General features: G+C 35.4%; 2 protein-coding genes across 2 annotated transcripts; both read left to right on the plus strand.

Annotated features, from left to right (window-relative positions):
• Positions 1-3,998: 3,998 nt before the first annotated feature.
• On the plus strand, positions 3,999-6,303 carry LOC126618063 (60S ribosomal protein L13a-4). Its single transcript, XM_050286161.1, has 4 exons — positions 3,999-4,362; positions 4,755-4,871; positions 4,984-5,071; positions 6,081-6,303. Exons 1-4 carry the CDS (start codon positions 4,091-4,093, stop codon positions 6,222-6,224), a joined length of 621 nt encoding a protein of 206 aa, XP_050142118.1. The 5' UTR covers positions 3,999-4,090; the 3' UTR covers positions 6,225-6,303.
• Positions 6,304-13,400: 7,097 nt separating this feature from the next.
• On the plus strand, positions 13,401-15,991 carry LOC126618058 (probable pectinesterase 29). Its single transcript, XM_050286153.1, has 5 exons — positions 13,401-13,814; positions 14,087-14,246; positions 14,328-14,534; positions 14,960-15,207; positions 15,657-15,991. The coding sequence occupies exons 1-5, from the start codon at positions 13,585-13,587 to the stop codon at positions 15,814-15,816; spliced, it is 1,005 nt and encodes a 334-aa protein (XP_050142110.1). The 5' UTR covers positions 13,401-13,584; the 3' UTR covers positions 15,817-15,991.
• Positions 15,992-16,714: the final 723 nt, after the last annotated feature.

Below are 16,714 nucleotides of genomic sequence, written 5' to 3' on the forward strand. Positions count from 1 at the left end.
TGACAAAGAATAGTTTTTTTTTTGGTCTCTTCTATACAGAGTGTTGGCACACAAGAAACCAACAAGAAAATCTTCTTTCTTGAACACAGAAGGTGCGACAACTCTCCAATTTTAAATGAGTTTCTCTTTTTTGTGGTTTAATAACAAAATGTCTAAGTTTCCCCACCACCAAATCATTGATTGGTTTGATTGGAATGTTTTAATGTTGTGCACTGCCGACTTGACTTCTTTATCAAGACGATCGAACGGCTAAGCAACGAACCTCTTATTGGCTTAGGAACCTTCACTCCCTTAGGACCAAGGGTGGTTAAGTTTGATTTGTGTATTTTGAGTTTTCGGAAGGGAATGAGATATGCAAATAAACCTTGTGGTATGTAAATGTTTGTCAAAGTTGTGCACATTTTCAGACTTTGCACACTCCTAACACAAAACCAAATATTTTGAAAATTAGTTTTATAGTGTTTTGTTTTTTTAAGTAAAATGGAGGAAGAATACGAAAATGATTGTTTAGTCATTTGACTCATTCCATTTCTCATATGCAGATCACCATTCTATAATTACAGAAAATATATCAAAATATTCCACCATTTTCAAAATATATCAAAATACTTTCATAAACACTGACAAAAAAAAAATGATCAAAAAAATAAACTGACTAAAATTTATTTTATTAAAACTTTCTTGTGCATAGATTAACGTGGTATGGATTTGAATCATAACTTAGTAAAAACACATCATCGTTGCATCAACATGACGACGTAACTTTACGTTCCTATGTGACTTGACCAGTCACTAAGGCCATCTTCAACCGAAGGCTAGTCAGAGGGCTTGTTTTAGCTCTATGACCCTCTAAGATATTAATATTTTAATGAACAGTACATGTCCATATTTGCATCCATCTCCAATCGAGGGCCAAATGGCCATATGGGCTCGTTTTAGCCCTGTGACAAAAAACGGTCTCCAACTGAGGGTTAAGGCCATCTCCAACCGAGGGTTAAGGCCATCTCCAACCGAAGGGTCCAGAGGGCCAGAGGGTCGAAAATAGCCCGAAAACAGTCTCCAACCGAGGGCTAGGCTAGAGGGCTCGTGGAATCTAAGAGGGCCCCACGGAATCTAAAAAGGCCAAAAGACTGGATGGCTAGCTAGAAAAAACATTAATCATGTCGGTTATAACCGACATGAATGCTTAACAAGAAATTTGAATCCAACGGCTAGCTAGCGCCAGTTACTGTTGGATTCAAAAAAAATTTTGTTTTGTTTTTTTAGGTTTTTTGGGCCTTTTTTTTTTTTAATTCTCAAAAATTCTAATTTTTTTTCCCTATAAATACCTAAACCATTCATTCACCATTCCTACACCATTTCAATTCTCATATTTTCTTTCCTCTTTCAAAAATCTATCCTTCAATTTTTTCAATAATTTTCAAATGACCTCATCTGCAATGAAAGGTAGGGCTTGGACTCGAAAAGAAGATGAAACTCTTTGCAAGACTTATAGATGGGTGTCAGAAGATAGTGTTAGGGGAATGGTCAAACAAATGACGGTGTTTGGACTCGTGTGTCCAAAAAATACTTAAAGTTCTATAAAGGCACCACTCCAGTGAATATTCGAAACCACGAGAGTTGTTCTTTAAGATGGAAGAAACATCTTTAGCCAAGTTTGAACAAATGAAATCAAGCATTGTTAACAGTCACAAGTAGACATGAAAGCGGCACTAATTACTATGACGAAGTAAGTGTTTTCACAATTTATTTTAAATATTTAATTATATTACATTTAATTTCATAAATGAATTTCCTTTAATTTTTTTCTAGGTACGCCAAGTAGAGGAATGTTATATTGAGAGCAGCTCGAAACCTTTTCAGTTTCACAATTGTTGGGAAATTTGTAAAGGGTGGTGTTATTTGAAGATCCACCACATAGAGCTCATACGCCGGTGTTCGGAACTACATCCTCAGCTGCAGATATGGATGAAGATAGATCTCTAACCATTCAACAAACAAGGGTCGAAAATCCGTCTTGGGGTGAAGGTTCCATACCTAGGGCTATGGGATGAAACAAGGCTCGAAGGTTGAAGGAAAAGGGTAAGGCAATTAATGATTATGCTGCTCAACATGAAGCGGCGGCCTCATTGCGATTAATGGCGGAGAAAAATCCCCTTGAGGCGGAAGAAAGGAAAAGTAGGCATGAAGAATGGGCCAAACAAATACAAGAAGAGATGGATGATAGAATATGGAAAGGAACAGTTCGAATCACACTCCAATGAGTAAGGCCTATTTTGATAGGAAAAAAGAAAAAGAAATTATGACCCGGCGGCAATTGTTTACATCTAATTATACTCCTACAATGGCGGATGATGAAGATGATGTTGATTATGGATATTAAATTTAAGTTGTAGTTTTTGCATTCAAGTTAATGTTGTTTTTAAATTTAATTTGTAGTTTTTAAATTTAATTCGTCGTTTTTAAATATAAGTTGTAGTTTTTAAATATAAGTTGTAGTTTTTAATTTAAGTTGTTGTTGGATTTGAATTTAAGTTGTTATAGTTTTTAAATTGAAATAATAAATTATTTTTGACCCTTTGGCCCTCGGTTGGAGACGGTTTTTTGTGACAGGGCTAAAACGAGCCCTATGGCCCTTTGGCCCTCGGTTGAAGACAGTTTTCAGGCTATTTTTGGCTCTCTGGCCCTTTGACCCCTTCGGTTGGAAATGGTCAAAGGCCATCTCCAACCGAAGGCTGGCCAAATGGCTCGTTTTAGCCATCTGGCCTACCAAGAAATTAATATTTTAATGAACAATACAATGCCATATTTCTTACCATCTCCAACCGAGGGCTAAAGGGTCAGAATACTCGTTTTAGCCCTATCACAAAAAACAATCTTCAATCGAGGGTCAAAGGGTTATAGTATGAAATGTAAAGAATTGAAATAAAATGAGGTAATATAGTATGAAATGATGAAAAATATGTGACAAGTAATATAGTATGGAATGATGAAAAATATATGAGAAATTGTGTAGGAAAAAATTAGAAAAAAAAGGTCCAAAAAAGAAAAAAAGAAAAGTGGGCTGGGCATAAAAAACAAAAAATGGGCTAAGACAAAAAAAAAATGAAATTGGGCTAGCCGGCGAGCTAGTTAGATGGCTGGATTGAACCAGTCGGTTGACCCTTTGGCCATTTGGCCATTTTTTATCCAGTGGGGCCCACGAGCCCTTTGGCCTGGCCATCGATTGGATACGGCTTTCAGGCTATTTTTGGCCCTTTGACCCTCAGGATCATTCGGTTGAAGATGGCCTAAAAGGCCATAGAGCCAAACATAATTTATTCTTTAAATTTAAAAACTATAACAACTTAAATTTTAAAAGGGTGAAAATGATGTAGGAATGACTTAAGTATTTATAGGAAAAAAGGGGAATTTAAAAAAATAAAAAGAAAAAAATTTTGGCCCAAAAAAGAAAAAGAAAAAAAAAAGGACAATATTGTTGGATATATCCGACAGAAAATGTATTAATAATGAAAAATCCAACTAGGCCTGGGGCTAGCTGGATTGGGCCAGCTGGTTTGCCCTTTGGCCATTTTTTATCCAGTGGGGCCCACAAGCCCCTTCGCCCAACCCTCGCTTGGAGACGGTTTAAGGTGACCTCATTCATTCCATGACCTCCTCTAACAACCACAACCCTCGGTAACTAGTCTTCGTTTGTAGGTTTAAAAATTTAATTTCTCTAACATTACTCTTATAATATCCTCAAGTATTCTCCAAACACGTTAATTCTTTTTAAGGGGTGGCATACATGTCTAACCAAAATTTGCGAAAAGTAAAAAATAAAAATAAAACCGGGCCAAGGTGTTCATCGAAATCCTAATTCCTCCAGGTTCAGCGTGTGTAGGCCGGGAAATAGTATGGGCCTAAGACTGGGCCGCGTTGCTACCCTCGCAGCCCAGAGGTCAAACGTACATCCGCCAGCAGCCAATGGGAACCCGCATCCTATATAACCTTCACACTTTCACAAAACCCTAACTCTTGCACCCATTTCTCACTTCAGAGCCGCATTAGGGTTTCAGAGAGAGAGAGAGAGAGAGAGACCTCGAGAACAATGGTGTCTGGTTCAGGTATCTGCGCAAAGCGCGTTGTGGTGGACGCCCGCCACCACATGCTCGGCCGCCTGTCGTCGATCCTCGCCAAGGAGCTGCTCAATGGCCAGAAGGTCGTGGTTGTTCGCGCGGAGGAGATCTGTATCTCCGGTGGGCTGGTGAGGCAGAAGATGAAGTACATGAGGTTCTTGCGTAAGCGCATGAACACCAAGCCTTCTCATGGTCCCATCCACTTCCGCGCCCCTGCTAAGATCCTCTGGCGCACCATCCGTGGGTACGTCGTCTTTTCTCTGTTATTTTTTACCGATTTAGTGATTTAAGCATATGTTTAATTGAGGTTAGGCTGGTGGGTTTCTCTTGGTTTATTTGATTAGGTTACATTTTCTTATATAAATTAATGGAATTTATGAAACCCATATGGGATTTTGTTAGTTTTTATTGTTGAGTTTTTGGTTGATGATGAAATTGATTGTATTAATTCAGTAGGAGCTATAAAGTTTTGTTTTTGTTCTATTTTATAGTTTTTTTTTTCTGGTTTTAGTTAAGAGTTATGTAGTTCTTTGTTAGGAATAAAAAAAGTTCTTGCTTTCTGCTTTGTTCTACTGCTTGAGAGAGTTTTTTTGTGTAAATATGTTGAATTAGTTTTGTTATTACTTTGTTTTCCAGGATGATTCCCCATAAGACTAAGCGTGGTGCTGCTGCACTTGCTCGTTTGAAGGCATATGAGGGTATTCCACCTCCATATGACAAGGTTAAGAGGATGGTCATTCCTGATGCACTTAAGTAAGCTTTTTGACACCATGTTTTAATTTGCTAATTTCCTGCCTTGTTATTTTAGATTGTTTTGTTTTTCATGACGTGAATGTTTATTGTTTTATCATTTGGGAATCTTCAGGGTCTTGAGGCTCCAAGCAGGACACAAGTACTGTTTGCTGGGCAAGCTTTCTTCTGAGGTTGGATGGAACCACTATGAGACCATCAAGGTGAGAATCTCCTGCTTTCCTTGTTTGATTTTACTGAGTCTTTTGTGTCCTTGTGCTGAGAGTTTCTCTGCAATAGTTTGGGTAAAGTATCAAGTTTTCTCTTTTAGTTCAAAGTAGTATACCCATTATTTCCTGTTGAATCAGATTGCAATATTAGTTGAGAACAATGTAGTTTCCGTGGTTTATGTATTTTCTCCCTCTTAAATGCACATGTTGTTCGCGCTTCTGTTTTCATGGTTTGGAAAATGGTTGCTATATGCTTCATGTTGCATGTCTGAGTGGTGGAGTCAACTAACATTATTGTACTATATTAGTAAAAGGCACTCCCTTGGTTTTCTATCTTTATTAATCACTTATATTGGTCTTTACCTTCTGTTTTCTAAAGCTATGATTGGGTGAGGGATTTCTAAGTCTCAATTAAGGAATTTATCACAAAATATTAGATGGAGGGTGATTACAAAAAGCCCTCCTTGGCCATTACAAAGGCATATGAGGGGAATTTGCAAATCCGACTTGGAAGGTGTCATTTGCAAATTCCTCGTATGTACCTTTGTAAGGATCATACAGGGCAATATCTTAATCCCGTCTATGAACCTTTTGTGTTCCATTCTTTACTTTGTTTCAATCCTTGAAAATTGGCAATTTCTCACCCAAACATAGCTTAAGTTCTAGTTATTTAGTTGATTATATTTGGTGCGTATTGTCAATTGTTTATTATTCCTCTGATTTGATCCCCATGTGCACTAACACTTGTACTGAAAATTTGGTGTTTCACACTTCATATTAGAACTTGAGTTTTTGTGGTTTATCTAAGTTAGGTCTAGTACTTTCTGTGTTTGTATTATTGCATCACCAGAGCATAAATTCAACACGTGTCCATGGAACTCATATGCATGTTTTTTATCTTTGGGAAAGCGCTCTCGTTATGCAATGGAGAAGCATGAAGTTCACGCATTTATTTTACTTTCTTGTGCCTACTAATGTTAAACTACTGAATTTGTGCGTGCAGGAGCTTGAGAACAAGAGAAAGGAGAGAGCCCAGGTTGCTTATGAGAGGAAGAAACAGTTGAACAAACTGAGGGTGAAAGCAGAAAAGGTTGCTGAGGAGAAACTAGGACCCCAGCTTGAGATCATTGCCCCCATTAAATATTGATGAGTAGAATTATTTGTTTGAAGATGATATTGTTGTTGACGATTGAGTTGCGGAGTTCAATTTTGTTCGTGTTATGACACTTCGTTGTTTGGGATTTGGTATTCATGAAGTGGCTAAATCACTCTTTTATGAATTCGGTTCTTTTGCTTCTGAAATTACAAGAACACAGTTGAAATTGACACGAATAACCCTATCAACATTTAAGTTTAACATCTGATTTAGTAATCAACCCTGTATGATGCAAGAGAGTAGGGGTGATCTTTGGTATATCCGGATCGGAAACAATTGGGAAACATGTCACTGTTGAGTTCTCCCAGGATTTTGTTCCTGCAATTGGACAATGCCATCTCAAGGCGGTTTTACCATATATCTAGTTCGATATGTTTTTTCAATGAACTTTGTGCCAGCAAACAAGAAATTAAAGATATGTATGCTAGTTCTATGTGTGTTTTTGCCAGCAACCAAGAAATTAAAGATATACATTAGCAAGGCCACAATAAATTTTTGACAGTAAAAACTGTGGATAAATTTCATGCACGATTGATTTGACGAAATTTCATTTACAAGAGAGCAAACATCGTTAGCTTAATTGACGAACACCCTGAAAAGGGGGAGGTGTCTACCAAGGGCCTATGATGAGAAAAGTAGCACAAAGAAAAGAGAACTTGAAAGAGTAATTTCTTAGTAGTAAGTGACTTCCCGTTTTCTCCAATTGACTTCGCTATTTATAGGGAAAAAACCCTAGCAGGCAGCTGGGAAGGGAAGTTGTAGAGCATACTAGGTAGTCTTTGATGACGCAAGCTAGCCTCGTAATCCTGCCATCTAGTATTCTTGAAGATCCCGTCGGTAAGAGCACAAGTGCATTGGACACCCAAGGAGATAATTTTGTGGTCTACTCATGACGTCAAGGGTACAACCATTATATTGAGCATATGGTCTATGTGTCTTTCTCATATTAAATGTGGTTAATTTATGTCTCCAGAAAACACATCATTAGAATGTTCGACATGAATTTTAAGTAGCTTATGGCGTTGAGAAATTGAGAAGAAAAATAGGTTTCATAATAGTCTTTGTAAAAACTTCTAAAATGACTAAAATCAATGATGTGGTTATATTTTCATATATTATTATCATATATTCACTTTGAATTTTGTATATATTAATGGGTTAAATGCACTAAAATATTGTTTTGATGTTTAGGCATTTGATAGCGAAACAACCTGAAAAAGGAGAAGAAAATGACAATTTCAGGTGTCTAGAGTAATTTCAATGGAGTAAGTGGCTAATTAATTTCACCAGGACATGCATTACAACAAGAAGATGAGACTACAACGGTTTTGGAAATCAAATGGACATGAAACACTATTCAATGGATTTTAGGAGAGAACTTAATTACTAGTTTTAATTATTAGGAAAACTAATGAAAAGGACTTGAAAACTTTGAGTTTTAATGATAAGGACAAAATAAAGGGTAAAGTGAATAGTACCATGATTGACTTTTTAATGTAAAAATATGGTTTTTCGTTAAAATGAATAGTACCGGGTGCTTTTCGTTAAAGTTCCCTTTATCATTTCCATTTAGTAGGATGCATTTTTCCTTCTTGCCGTGGGTTTTATATACGGAGGTAACTTCTCCTTATTAGGAGTCGGCCACTAAAACAAAAAATCATCGTATGTTGGAGGAGAAGGTTGCGGCAAAGAGGAAGAAAGCTAGAGTTATTTTTTTTCTTTTCTAGGGCTACGATGTAGCCTGATCATGTTAATTGCCTTGTGGCATTGTTATTATCATGTGTTGATGCACAAAATCAGTGAGGACTTCGGTACAACAGAAAGTGTTAAGTTTGTGACCTTCGCTAAATTGCTCCGGTCACTAGTATGGATAAGTATGTAAATGGATAGAGATAGGGAAGCAAACACAAGATGTACGTGGTTCACCCAGATTGGCTACGTCCACGGAGTAGAGGAGTTCTCATTAATTGTGAAGGGTTTACACAAGTACATAGGTTCAAGCTCTCCTTTAGTGAGTACAAGTGAATAATTTAGTACAAATGATATTAGGAAATATTGTGAGAGAATGATCTCTATTTATAGAAGAGAGTTTCTAGTTTCATTCTGACATTGACACGAGTCGTGTTGTGATTGGCTTCTGATGTTGACACGTGTTGCGCTATGATTGACTTCTGATATCGACATGTGTCGCGCTGTGATTGGCCTTCTGGTTGGAGGGAAACTCTTCTGGGTTCTTGACGGTATAACGTTGACCAGTGCTCAGTAGTTTCGGGATTGGTCAAGTATAGTACAAACATCATGTTTTCTTCTTTATTGAGTAACTTTTAGTATACATAATGCTCTTGTTTTTTGTTTAGATGCTTGATCACCATCTAAATTTTAGTTAAGTTGATTTGATACAAGTTATAATAGATTATAGATGTCATACTTAACTTAGAGTTAGCTTCTTGCAATTGATACCATAAACACCTATTTGTAGATGTCATGCAATTAGGGTTTGTGTGATTTTTTCTAAGGATTTCCATAGAGCTTAATGGATTCTTACTTGTTTAAATTCATCTAGATGCCATAAAAAAACCATCTAGATGTCATAAAGGATTAACATGTAAGGATACTTTTAATGCAACCAGATGTCATGACTGTTGAATAATTAGGGAAAATTGATCATCAATATCGGAGAATTACTTGGGAATAACATACTAAGGGAATTAAGTAGAATTTGTTACGGTGAATTCAGGTGCCCTAGGTCTTCTTTTCTTATGTTTTCAATTTATTAATGCATTTTATTTTCAAGTTTTATTTAATTTCACTTTAAGTCAAAATGTCATATATTTTCTGTTAAAGCTTCTCCATTATAATTGTTTCAATTTAGTTAGTAAGATTTTTAGAATCAATTTGATCTATGTGGGACGATATCCATGCTTCAAAGTAATACTATCATATGATTTGTGTACTTGCGAACACTAGAATTCGAGACTTAATGAGGTTAATTTTGGTTATCTAATTTTAGCAACAATCAATGACTTTGTAATTCAATTATTTTCACATAAAAACCTTATGTCATAATTAAAAAAATAAACAAAATAGCATAGGGTAGTTGGTTGCACTTGATTTGAAGAACCTGCAGATTTAGTTAGGTATATGTTGTTTGACGATCATATCTTTTAGTTCCATCCATATTTAGGATTGTTGGGAGTTTGGTTTTCTTCCACACGCGAAGCCTCGCTCCACGCATACAATTTTTGTAGAGTACATGCTCCACTATTGGAAACAAACTATTGAATAAATCAAACAAAAATTCCGAATATGAAATGCATGAAAAGTTAAAAATGATGTGTGTTTTTCATTTTTTTAATTTTTGTTTCGTGTTATCCTTCACTTCATCACTTATTAAAAAAGAAGAATATGTTTAGAGGCCTTAATATGCGAGCAAGGGTTGACACTTGACATTAAGTAGTAGTTTTTTTTATCTTTTTTCTAGGGTGGGAAAATAACAGAAATGGAACCCTTGGAGGGATGGAGAGCAGTTATTGAAATTATAACAGAAAACGACTGTATAATCATTTATGAGTAGTGTTAGGTCGACAAACGTTTTAGACCAAATTTATAAATTATATGATATGTCATTAATAAAAAAATAAGCACGTTACTTGACATTGAGAGACGTGGACTGGATGGGATCAGACCTTAGGGAATGATTGAATTGGCAGAGATATGCAAGGCATGACTTGTAACCTATGAATAAGGATAAGTTAGAGAACCCCTTCTATTGTGAATTCATAACGTATCATGTTCATTCATGTCCATCACACATTTTGACACAACAAACAATAGACTGGACTCAAGTCCATTTTAATTGATAATAACCTATCACAAACAGCCCACCAAACAAGCCCCTAAGTAATAATCTAATTATAAAAAACCACGTCATATGATATACAAATTATAGTTTAAGTTGATCTCCCTAGCATTACCTATTACTTATTTTACAAGAAAATGGTCCTAAAGTTTTCAAACACTAATATTATTTTAACAAATTTGTAGCAATTAGCACTTCAATTAGGCAGGTAAGGCTCACAACCAACAATTATAAGGTCAAAAACTTGGTTTACCAAATTTATTCAGAACTTACCTACCACACTTTGATATAGTGCGTTTTCATCCTACAAAATAACAAAAATTCTAGGTTGTTCGACTCATTTGAGGAAGAAACTTGGAGAGTAGCCAAATGTCCTTCTCAGATGTTTTTGCTTGAGAGGGTGGAAATTTTAAGGACTCAATGATTTTCAACCTCAATTTTGATGGCCACAAAGAATTTTGTTAGAGCATACTTGTGCATAATTTTTTTTAAAGAAAAGCACGACGTATATTATCATATTAAAATAAAAATAAATTAGGTTTCGGTCTCTAGTTAATAACGAGCATTGACTAAAATCTTACTAATTTTCAATTTGTGACCAAAATTCTTGACTTTTTCACATTAGACTTCATAATAAATATTGAGAAATGCTAAGCAGCTCCCGCAAAAGTGAGATTTTTTATGAACTTTCTAACACATCACAGTTTAACGTCAATTATTATGCCAATATTATGAACCATTGTGCGAAAAAAATATGAGGGGATAAAATGTCCATAGAGAGTCCCACTTTTAAAAGAGTATTCTTAACATTTCTCATAATTTCTTTTACACGACAACAATTTTTATTGGGTATTGAAAATAATATTTATTCATTCGTTAATTTATAGAATTGTTGGAAAGTTGTTTATGGTAAGTTTATCAAAATTTTGAACGACTTTTTCTTAACTAATCAACAAGATTATCTAATTTTTATTTATATTAAAAAAAAACAAGATTATCTTCATCTTCAAACGCTGCCCAAATATGCTATGGGGTTTTATTTTTATTTTTTTAATCAAATGATAGATTTATTAAATTAAATGTTAGATTAGAGAGTTAATGGAGCTCAAATCCACGTTGTAGTGCAAAACAACACTTTTCCTCACCACTGTTATAAAGAAACCACTTGCGCTATGGGATTTAGCATGCCACAAAACTTTCGAATCGAGGTCATCCACTAGGGGAAAGTCTCGTCTTTCTCTTTCAAGCTCACTTTTGTTTGCAACTTTATTTTATCGCTCATCCTACATATTTCAAAATTGTACTCATGAATCCCATGACTTATATCCCCATATATTATTATTGGTACATTATTTTTTAGTTGCTTCTGTTTATGCAATCATACTTACATGTGTATATTCTTTTTTGTTGATTTGAAAATGTATTCATGCAAAGTGTATTTGAAGAAATTTATTAATTTTATTAAGCATAATATCTATTAATTATTATTATTATATTTTTTTGAATAATGTACCCACATTTTTGGTTTGAAGAATCAACCAAATGCATTGTGGTATATTATTTTTTTGGGTTGATTTAATGAATGTACCCATAGTTATTTTTATATGTAAACATGATTTTCTACTGATTTTGAATTTTCTTTCCATAAGGTGGGGAGTATAATTTTTATTTTTGAATAATTTTAATCCCAAAATCATGGATTTTATTTAAAATATCATTAATATAGGCAACTACAAATCCAATTTTAAGTTTAAAAATAAAATAGCTGACATGGAAATACAATAATACTAATAGTCAGAGACTTGGATCAAACACTAAAAATAAATAAGATTTCAATCAAAGAACATTGGTAGTTAAAAATCGCATCCAAATCTCCCACGACATAAAATGGAGAGGGCTTCAATCACAAAAAATGTACGTGCACCAAACAAATCAGTTATACCTATTCTCAAGAAGTAAGTTGAAAACTACATCAGGTAGTTATTCAAACTAATTAAACATTTGTGAACTTGTTAAACCATATCTAGCCGATCTATACGCAACTCCATTTGCGTCTCTTCTGACATGAATTTGTTCAATTAAGTTGGCTAGAGTAATGTGTTATTTTTGCACTTAAAGTTCGAATATTTATCTTATAATTTAGATGATATTAGTGCATTTTGTTTGTAAAAATGAGTCTCAAACCCACTTAATACAAATAATACGTTTGCATTTGAGCAAATTTTAATCCGGAAACAAAATATGCTAAGTTTGGAAGGCTACTTTTTTTTTTTGCTTTCATTTTCTTTTTGAACAAACGATATTATTTACACTAAAAGGAAGGGAGGTGGGCTTAGTCTCACAATGAGCTAGTAATAATATAGTTCAAATTTGCTTTTGGCGAGAATTGAATCTAATACAACTGAAGAGAAATATCACTAAACCGTAGTACTAAGTGACAGGTTGGAAGGCTACTTAAACAAATCTAATAATTTTGTGTCAATATGTCAATCATATATTGCAGGAACTTCCATCTATAATTATGGGACATGGCATGGCAGGCCTACCTCATTAGAAGAAAAAAAAAATTGCTCCTAAAATGTCTATAAGCAATATCTGAAATCATGAGATTTTATTTTTATTTTCTTTCTATATATAGGCAAACTGTTATTCTTTTGATTTACTTGCTGTTTTGCATTATTCTTTTGATTTTCTTTCTATTTTGTAATATTTGTTTGTAGAGTTAATTGGAACTTTGGTCTTTCAACAAAAATATGTGAGAATCGGTTCCTAAATTTATTAAAATGTGTAGTAGTTGTCATTTCACGTGAAGCGAAGACTTACAGATGCTTTCATTAGAATATACGACTATAAGAGGAGGGTTCAGGACAAAAAGGATAGAGGAAGACCTAGGAAGACTAGAGACTATAAGAAAATATATGGAGTATTAGAGCTAACGGAAGGCTTGGCGCAAAACCAAATATAACTACGTTTTAGAATTTATACAGCCGATTTCACTTAATAGAATAAGGCTTAGTTGGTGTTGTTGTTACTTTTTTGTTACCTTCTTTTGTTGATTTTCTAGATCTTCTAATTTCTGCAACAAAACATGTTCCTACTTCCGTACACTTTGATGTAGCCTGAAGATACATTTTTTTTCCCTCTATAATTCTTTAGAAAATAAGTAGGAAAGGAAATAAAATAAAATAATAAATTTATGATTATTATGGTACATTCTTTTATTGAGAGACCTTTGACTTTCCCACATTCCCTCCAAATCCCACTCTCTCAATGGCATGCTTTAAATACAAACATATCAATGCACCAAGCAAACATTGAAAACCCCATTTCTTTTCTGTTCTGCTCTCCCCTCTCTTCTTCTCCACACAGCCAGATATATATATATATATAGAGAGAGAGAGAGAGAGAGACACACACACACACAGAGAATATACACGAGCTTTATATATATACTGTTGATTTTCTGCAATTTAATTTTAATTAGGCTCATAGATGTCGTCGTTTTTCCAGTGTGTTGCCCTACTTCTAGTAGGTCTTGGATTATTTGGAGAAGCAGATGCCCAACTGTATAGAGTATACGGCAATAAGAAGATTGCTTATTACACCACCACCGTTGATAAATCCGGCCGTGGCGATTTCACCTCCATACAATCTGCCATCAATGCTGTTCCTAAAAACAACCGGCACTGGGTTTCTATCAAGATCAAGGCTGGCACGTATAGGTATTTTCATTTTCTTTTTCAACTTTTAAAAATCACTAATTATAAAAAAGAAAAATGATTTCGACACCATTTTTTCCGTTCATCAGCACACCATTGTTAATCTGTGGGATTTAGATGGAACAAATTAAAGGAGAATCAAGGGACATAACCACATAAATAAACAAGAGTGTACATACAAAAGAATAAAAAAAATGTGTAGAAATCGTTTCCCGTTATCTAAATTTCTTGGCTTGTTGTAATTTTGTGTGTGTATCATATGAATAATATTGCAGGGAAAAAGTGACTATCCCGAGTGATAAGCCGTACATAATTCTGAAAGGAGAAAATAGGCGCCAAACACAGATTGTTTGGGGTGATCATGACTCACTTGCACAAAGCCCTACTTTCGCCTCTTTCGCTGATAATATCATTGCCAGATCCATCACCTTTGTGGTAATTATATATATTCCCTCTAATTCGTTCTATTAATTTTGTTTAATTAGATTTCTTCAATTTTCTAATAATTATATGCAGAATTCATACAACAACCCTGTGAATAGCAACCCTCAAATGCCGGCAGTGGCGGCGATGGTAGCCGGTGACAAGTTGAAATTTTATCGATGTGGTTTCTTTGGGTTGCAAGACACTTTGTGGGATGTTAGTGGTCGTCACTACTATAAGCTTTGCACCATCCAGGGTGCGGTCGATTTCATCCTCGGCAGTGGCCAATCCATTTTTGAGGTTACTTCATACTTTAATTACGTTACCCCTTAATTTCAAACTTCAATTTTCAGAAACATGCATTCACACATCAATAGCTAACAATCATCTACACCATACAATACAGAGTCTTGTTGAGGGACCCAATTTATGACCTATACATAGAATTATGGATACGTTGGTGAAAAAGTTGGGTCACATAGCACTATGTTTCTTAAATATATAAAGGCGCTCAATGACGATACATATTTGATCGTTTGGATTTGATCCAATTGTCAACGATGGTTGGCATTGAATGTTTGTAGTTACTCATGAAAAAAATGGCATACATAGCATCTGCTTATCAAATAACAATCTATAGCACATGATATGTTGTCGGTATGTTATTACTATTTTGTTGAAAGAACATTAAATAGTGATTTTTTTTTAATGTTCAACATGTGTAGAAATGTTCCATATCAGTTCTTGGTGGAGCTTTGGGACGTGGTGTTGCGGGTTTTATCACAGCACAGGGAAGAGACAACCCAAAGGATCCCAATGGGTTTGTGTTCAAGGATTGCAAAGTGACTGGTACTGGTTCAACCTTCTTGGGAAGGCCATGGAGAGGTTACTCAAGGGTCATATTCTACAATTCCAATTTCTCAAATGTCGTCGTTCCTGAGGGCTGGGCTCCTTGGAATATGGTTGGCCACGAGTAAGATCTCTCACCCTTATTATACTAACACTACCTTTAGTCACATCAAATTTCACCAATCCTTTCATTTTCATAAATGTAATCCTTCCAAATCATCGAAGTAACTAAATTTGTTCACCAAATAATGTATCTGTACATTACAAATACCTTACTAGTTTGTGCTAAGTAATGTTTCTGTTTGACTTAGATTTGAATCAAATAAACATCATCATGCATGCTTTGCATAACCCATTTCCCCTTGGTAATACCAAAAGATATTACGAGTGGGGAAATTTGAGCAAAACCACACAGTGAGTCGGCCATAGTTTGGTATATGTCCAACTCACCATTCTTAGGAAGCGAAAATGAGATATCATATTTACAAATAAAAAAGAATACCACTAGACTATAGTACTACCGACAAACATTATTTTGATCCTTAAATGTATACAACTTAATGTGATATGCAGAGAGCAATTGACGTACGCAGAGCAGGAGTGCTATGGACCAGGAGCCAACACTTCAAAGCGAGTGAGTTGGGAAAAGAAGCTTAGCAGTGATACAGTGCAGCAGTTTGCAAGCTTGGAATTTATTAATGCTGATGGATGGCTCAGTGACCAGCCATTCTAAATTCATTTTATTTTAATTTTATTTAATTAAATTTCAGGAGAAGCGTTGTTGCCTGCAAGTCTTGTAAAACACTCTCAATTTCTCCATTGTATTCCAACATTTCGAAGATTGCTCGTGAAATTTCATGTCAATGTGTTCAATGTTCAAAGAATTGTTTGCTTGTCCCCATTTGGAATTGGAAGTTGTTTGTACCATACTTGACCAATCCCGAAACTACCGAGCACCGGCCAACGCTATACTGTCAAGGACCCAGAAGAGTTCCCCTCCGACCATGAGGCCAATCACTACTCGACACGTGTCAAGATTAGAAGCCAATCAGAGCGCAGCACGTGTCGACATCAAGAACCAATCATAACATGACACATGTCAATGTGACAAAGCTACAAGTTTTTCTATAAATAGGGGTCATTCCCCCACAATATTGCCTAATGCCATTTTGTGTTAAATCATTCACAAGAACTCACTAAATTGAGAGCTTGATCCTTTGTACTTGTGTAAGCCCTTCACTACTAATAAGAACTCCTCTACTCCGTGGACGTAGCCAATCTGGGTGAACCACGTACATCCTGTGTTTGCTTCTCTGTCTCTATTCATTTACGTACTTATCCTCACTAGTGACTGAAGCAACCAAGCAACCAAGCGAAGGTCACAAAACCTGACACTTTCTGTTGTACCAAAGTCTTTGCTGATTTTGTGCATCAACATTTGGCGCCGTCTGTGGGAAACGACACTTATTCCTACTCTCTTCAGCTGTGTCAAGCTGGTTTCTATCATTCGTACACTTTCTTTTGATCAGGCATCCCTCTCCAACATGGGAAGCGAAGGAAGCCACAACACACAGAATGACACCCCCCTTGCACATAGTGCGAAACAACGAAAGAAGGAAGGAAAACGAGTT

This window comes from Malus sylvestris, chromosome 4 (assembly GCF_916048215.2).
Source record: "Malus sylvestris chromosome 4, drMalSylv7.2, whole genome shotgun sequence".
Classification (NCBI taxonomy): domain Eukaryota; kingdom Viridiplantae; phylum Streptophyta; class Magnoliopsida; order Rosales; family Rosaceae; genus Malus; species Malus sylvestris.

Excerpts from the sequence above, each read along its gene's own strand:
- LOC126618063 (XM_050286161.1), top strand. The coding sequence starts at position 4,091 with ATGGTGTCTGGTTCAGGTATCTGCGCAAAGCGCGTTGTGGTGGACGCC. Across the intron at positions 4,872-4,983 it reads GTCATTCCTGATGCACTTAA|GGTCTTGAGGCTCCAAGCAG; the intron begins GTAAGCTTTTTG and ends GGGAATCTTCAG. Across the intron at positions 5,072-6,080 it reads ACCACTATGAGACCATCAAG|GAGCTTGAGAACAAGAGAAA; the intron begins GTGAGAATCTCC and ends TTGTGCGTGCAG.
- LOC126618058 (XM_050286153.1), top strand. The coding sequence starts at position 13,585 with ATGTCGTCGTTTTTCCAGTGTGTTGCCCTACTTCTAGTAGGTCTTGGA. Across the intron at positions 13,815-14,086 it reads ATCAAGGCTGGCACGTATAG|GGAAAAAGTGACTATCCCGA; the intron begins GTATTTTCATTT and ends ATAATATTGCAG. Across the intron at positions 15,208-15,656 it reads TGGAATATGGTTGGCCACGA|AGAGCAATTGACGTACGCAG; the intron begins GTAAGATCTCTC and ends TGTGATATGCAG.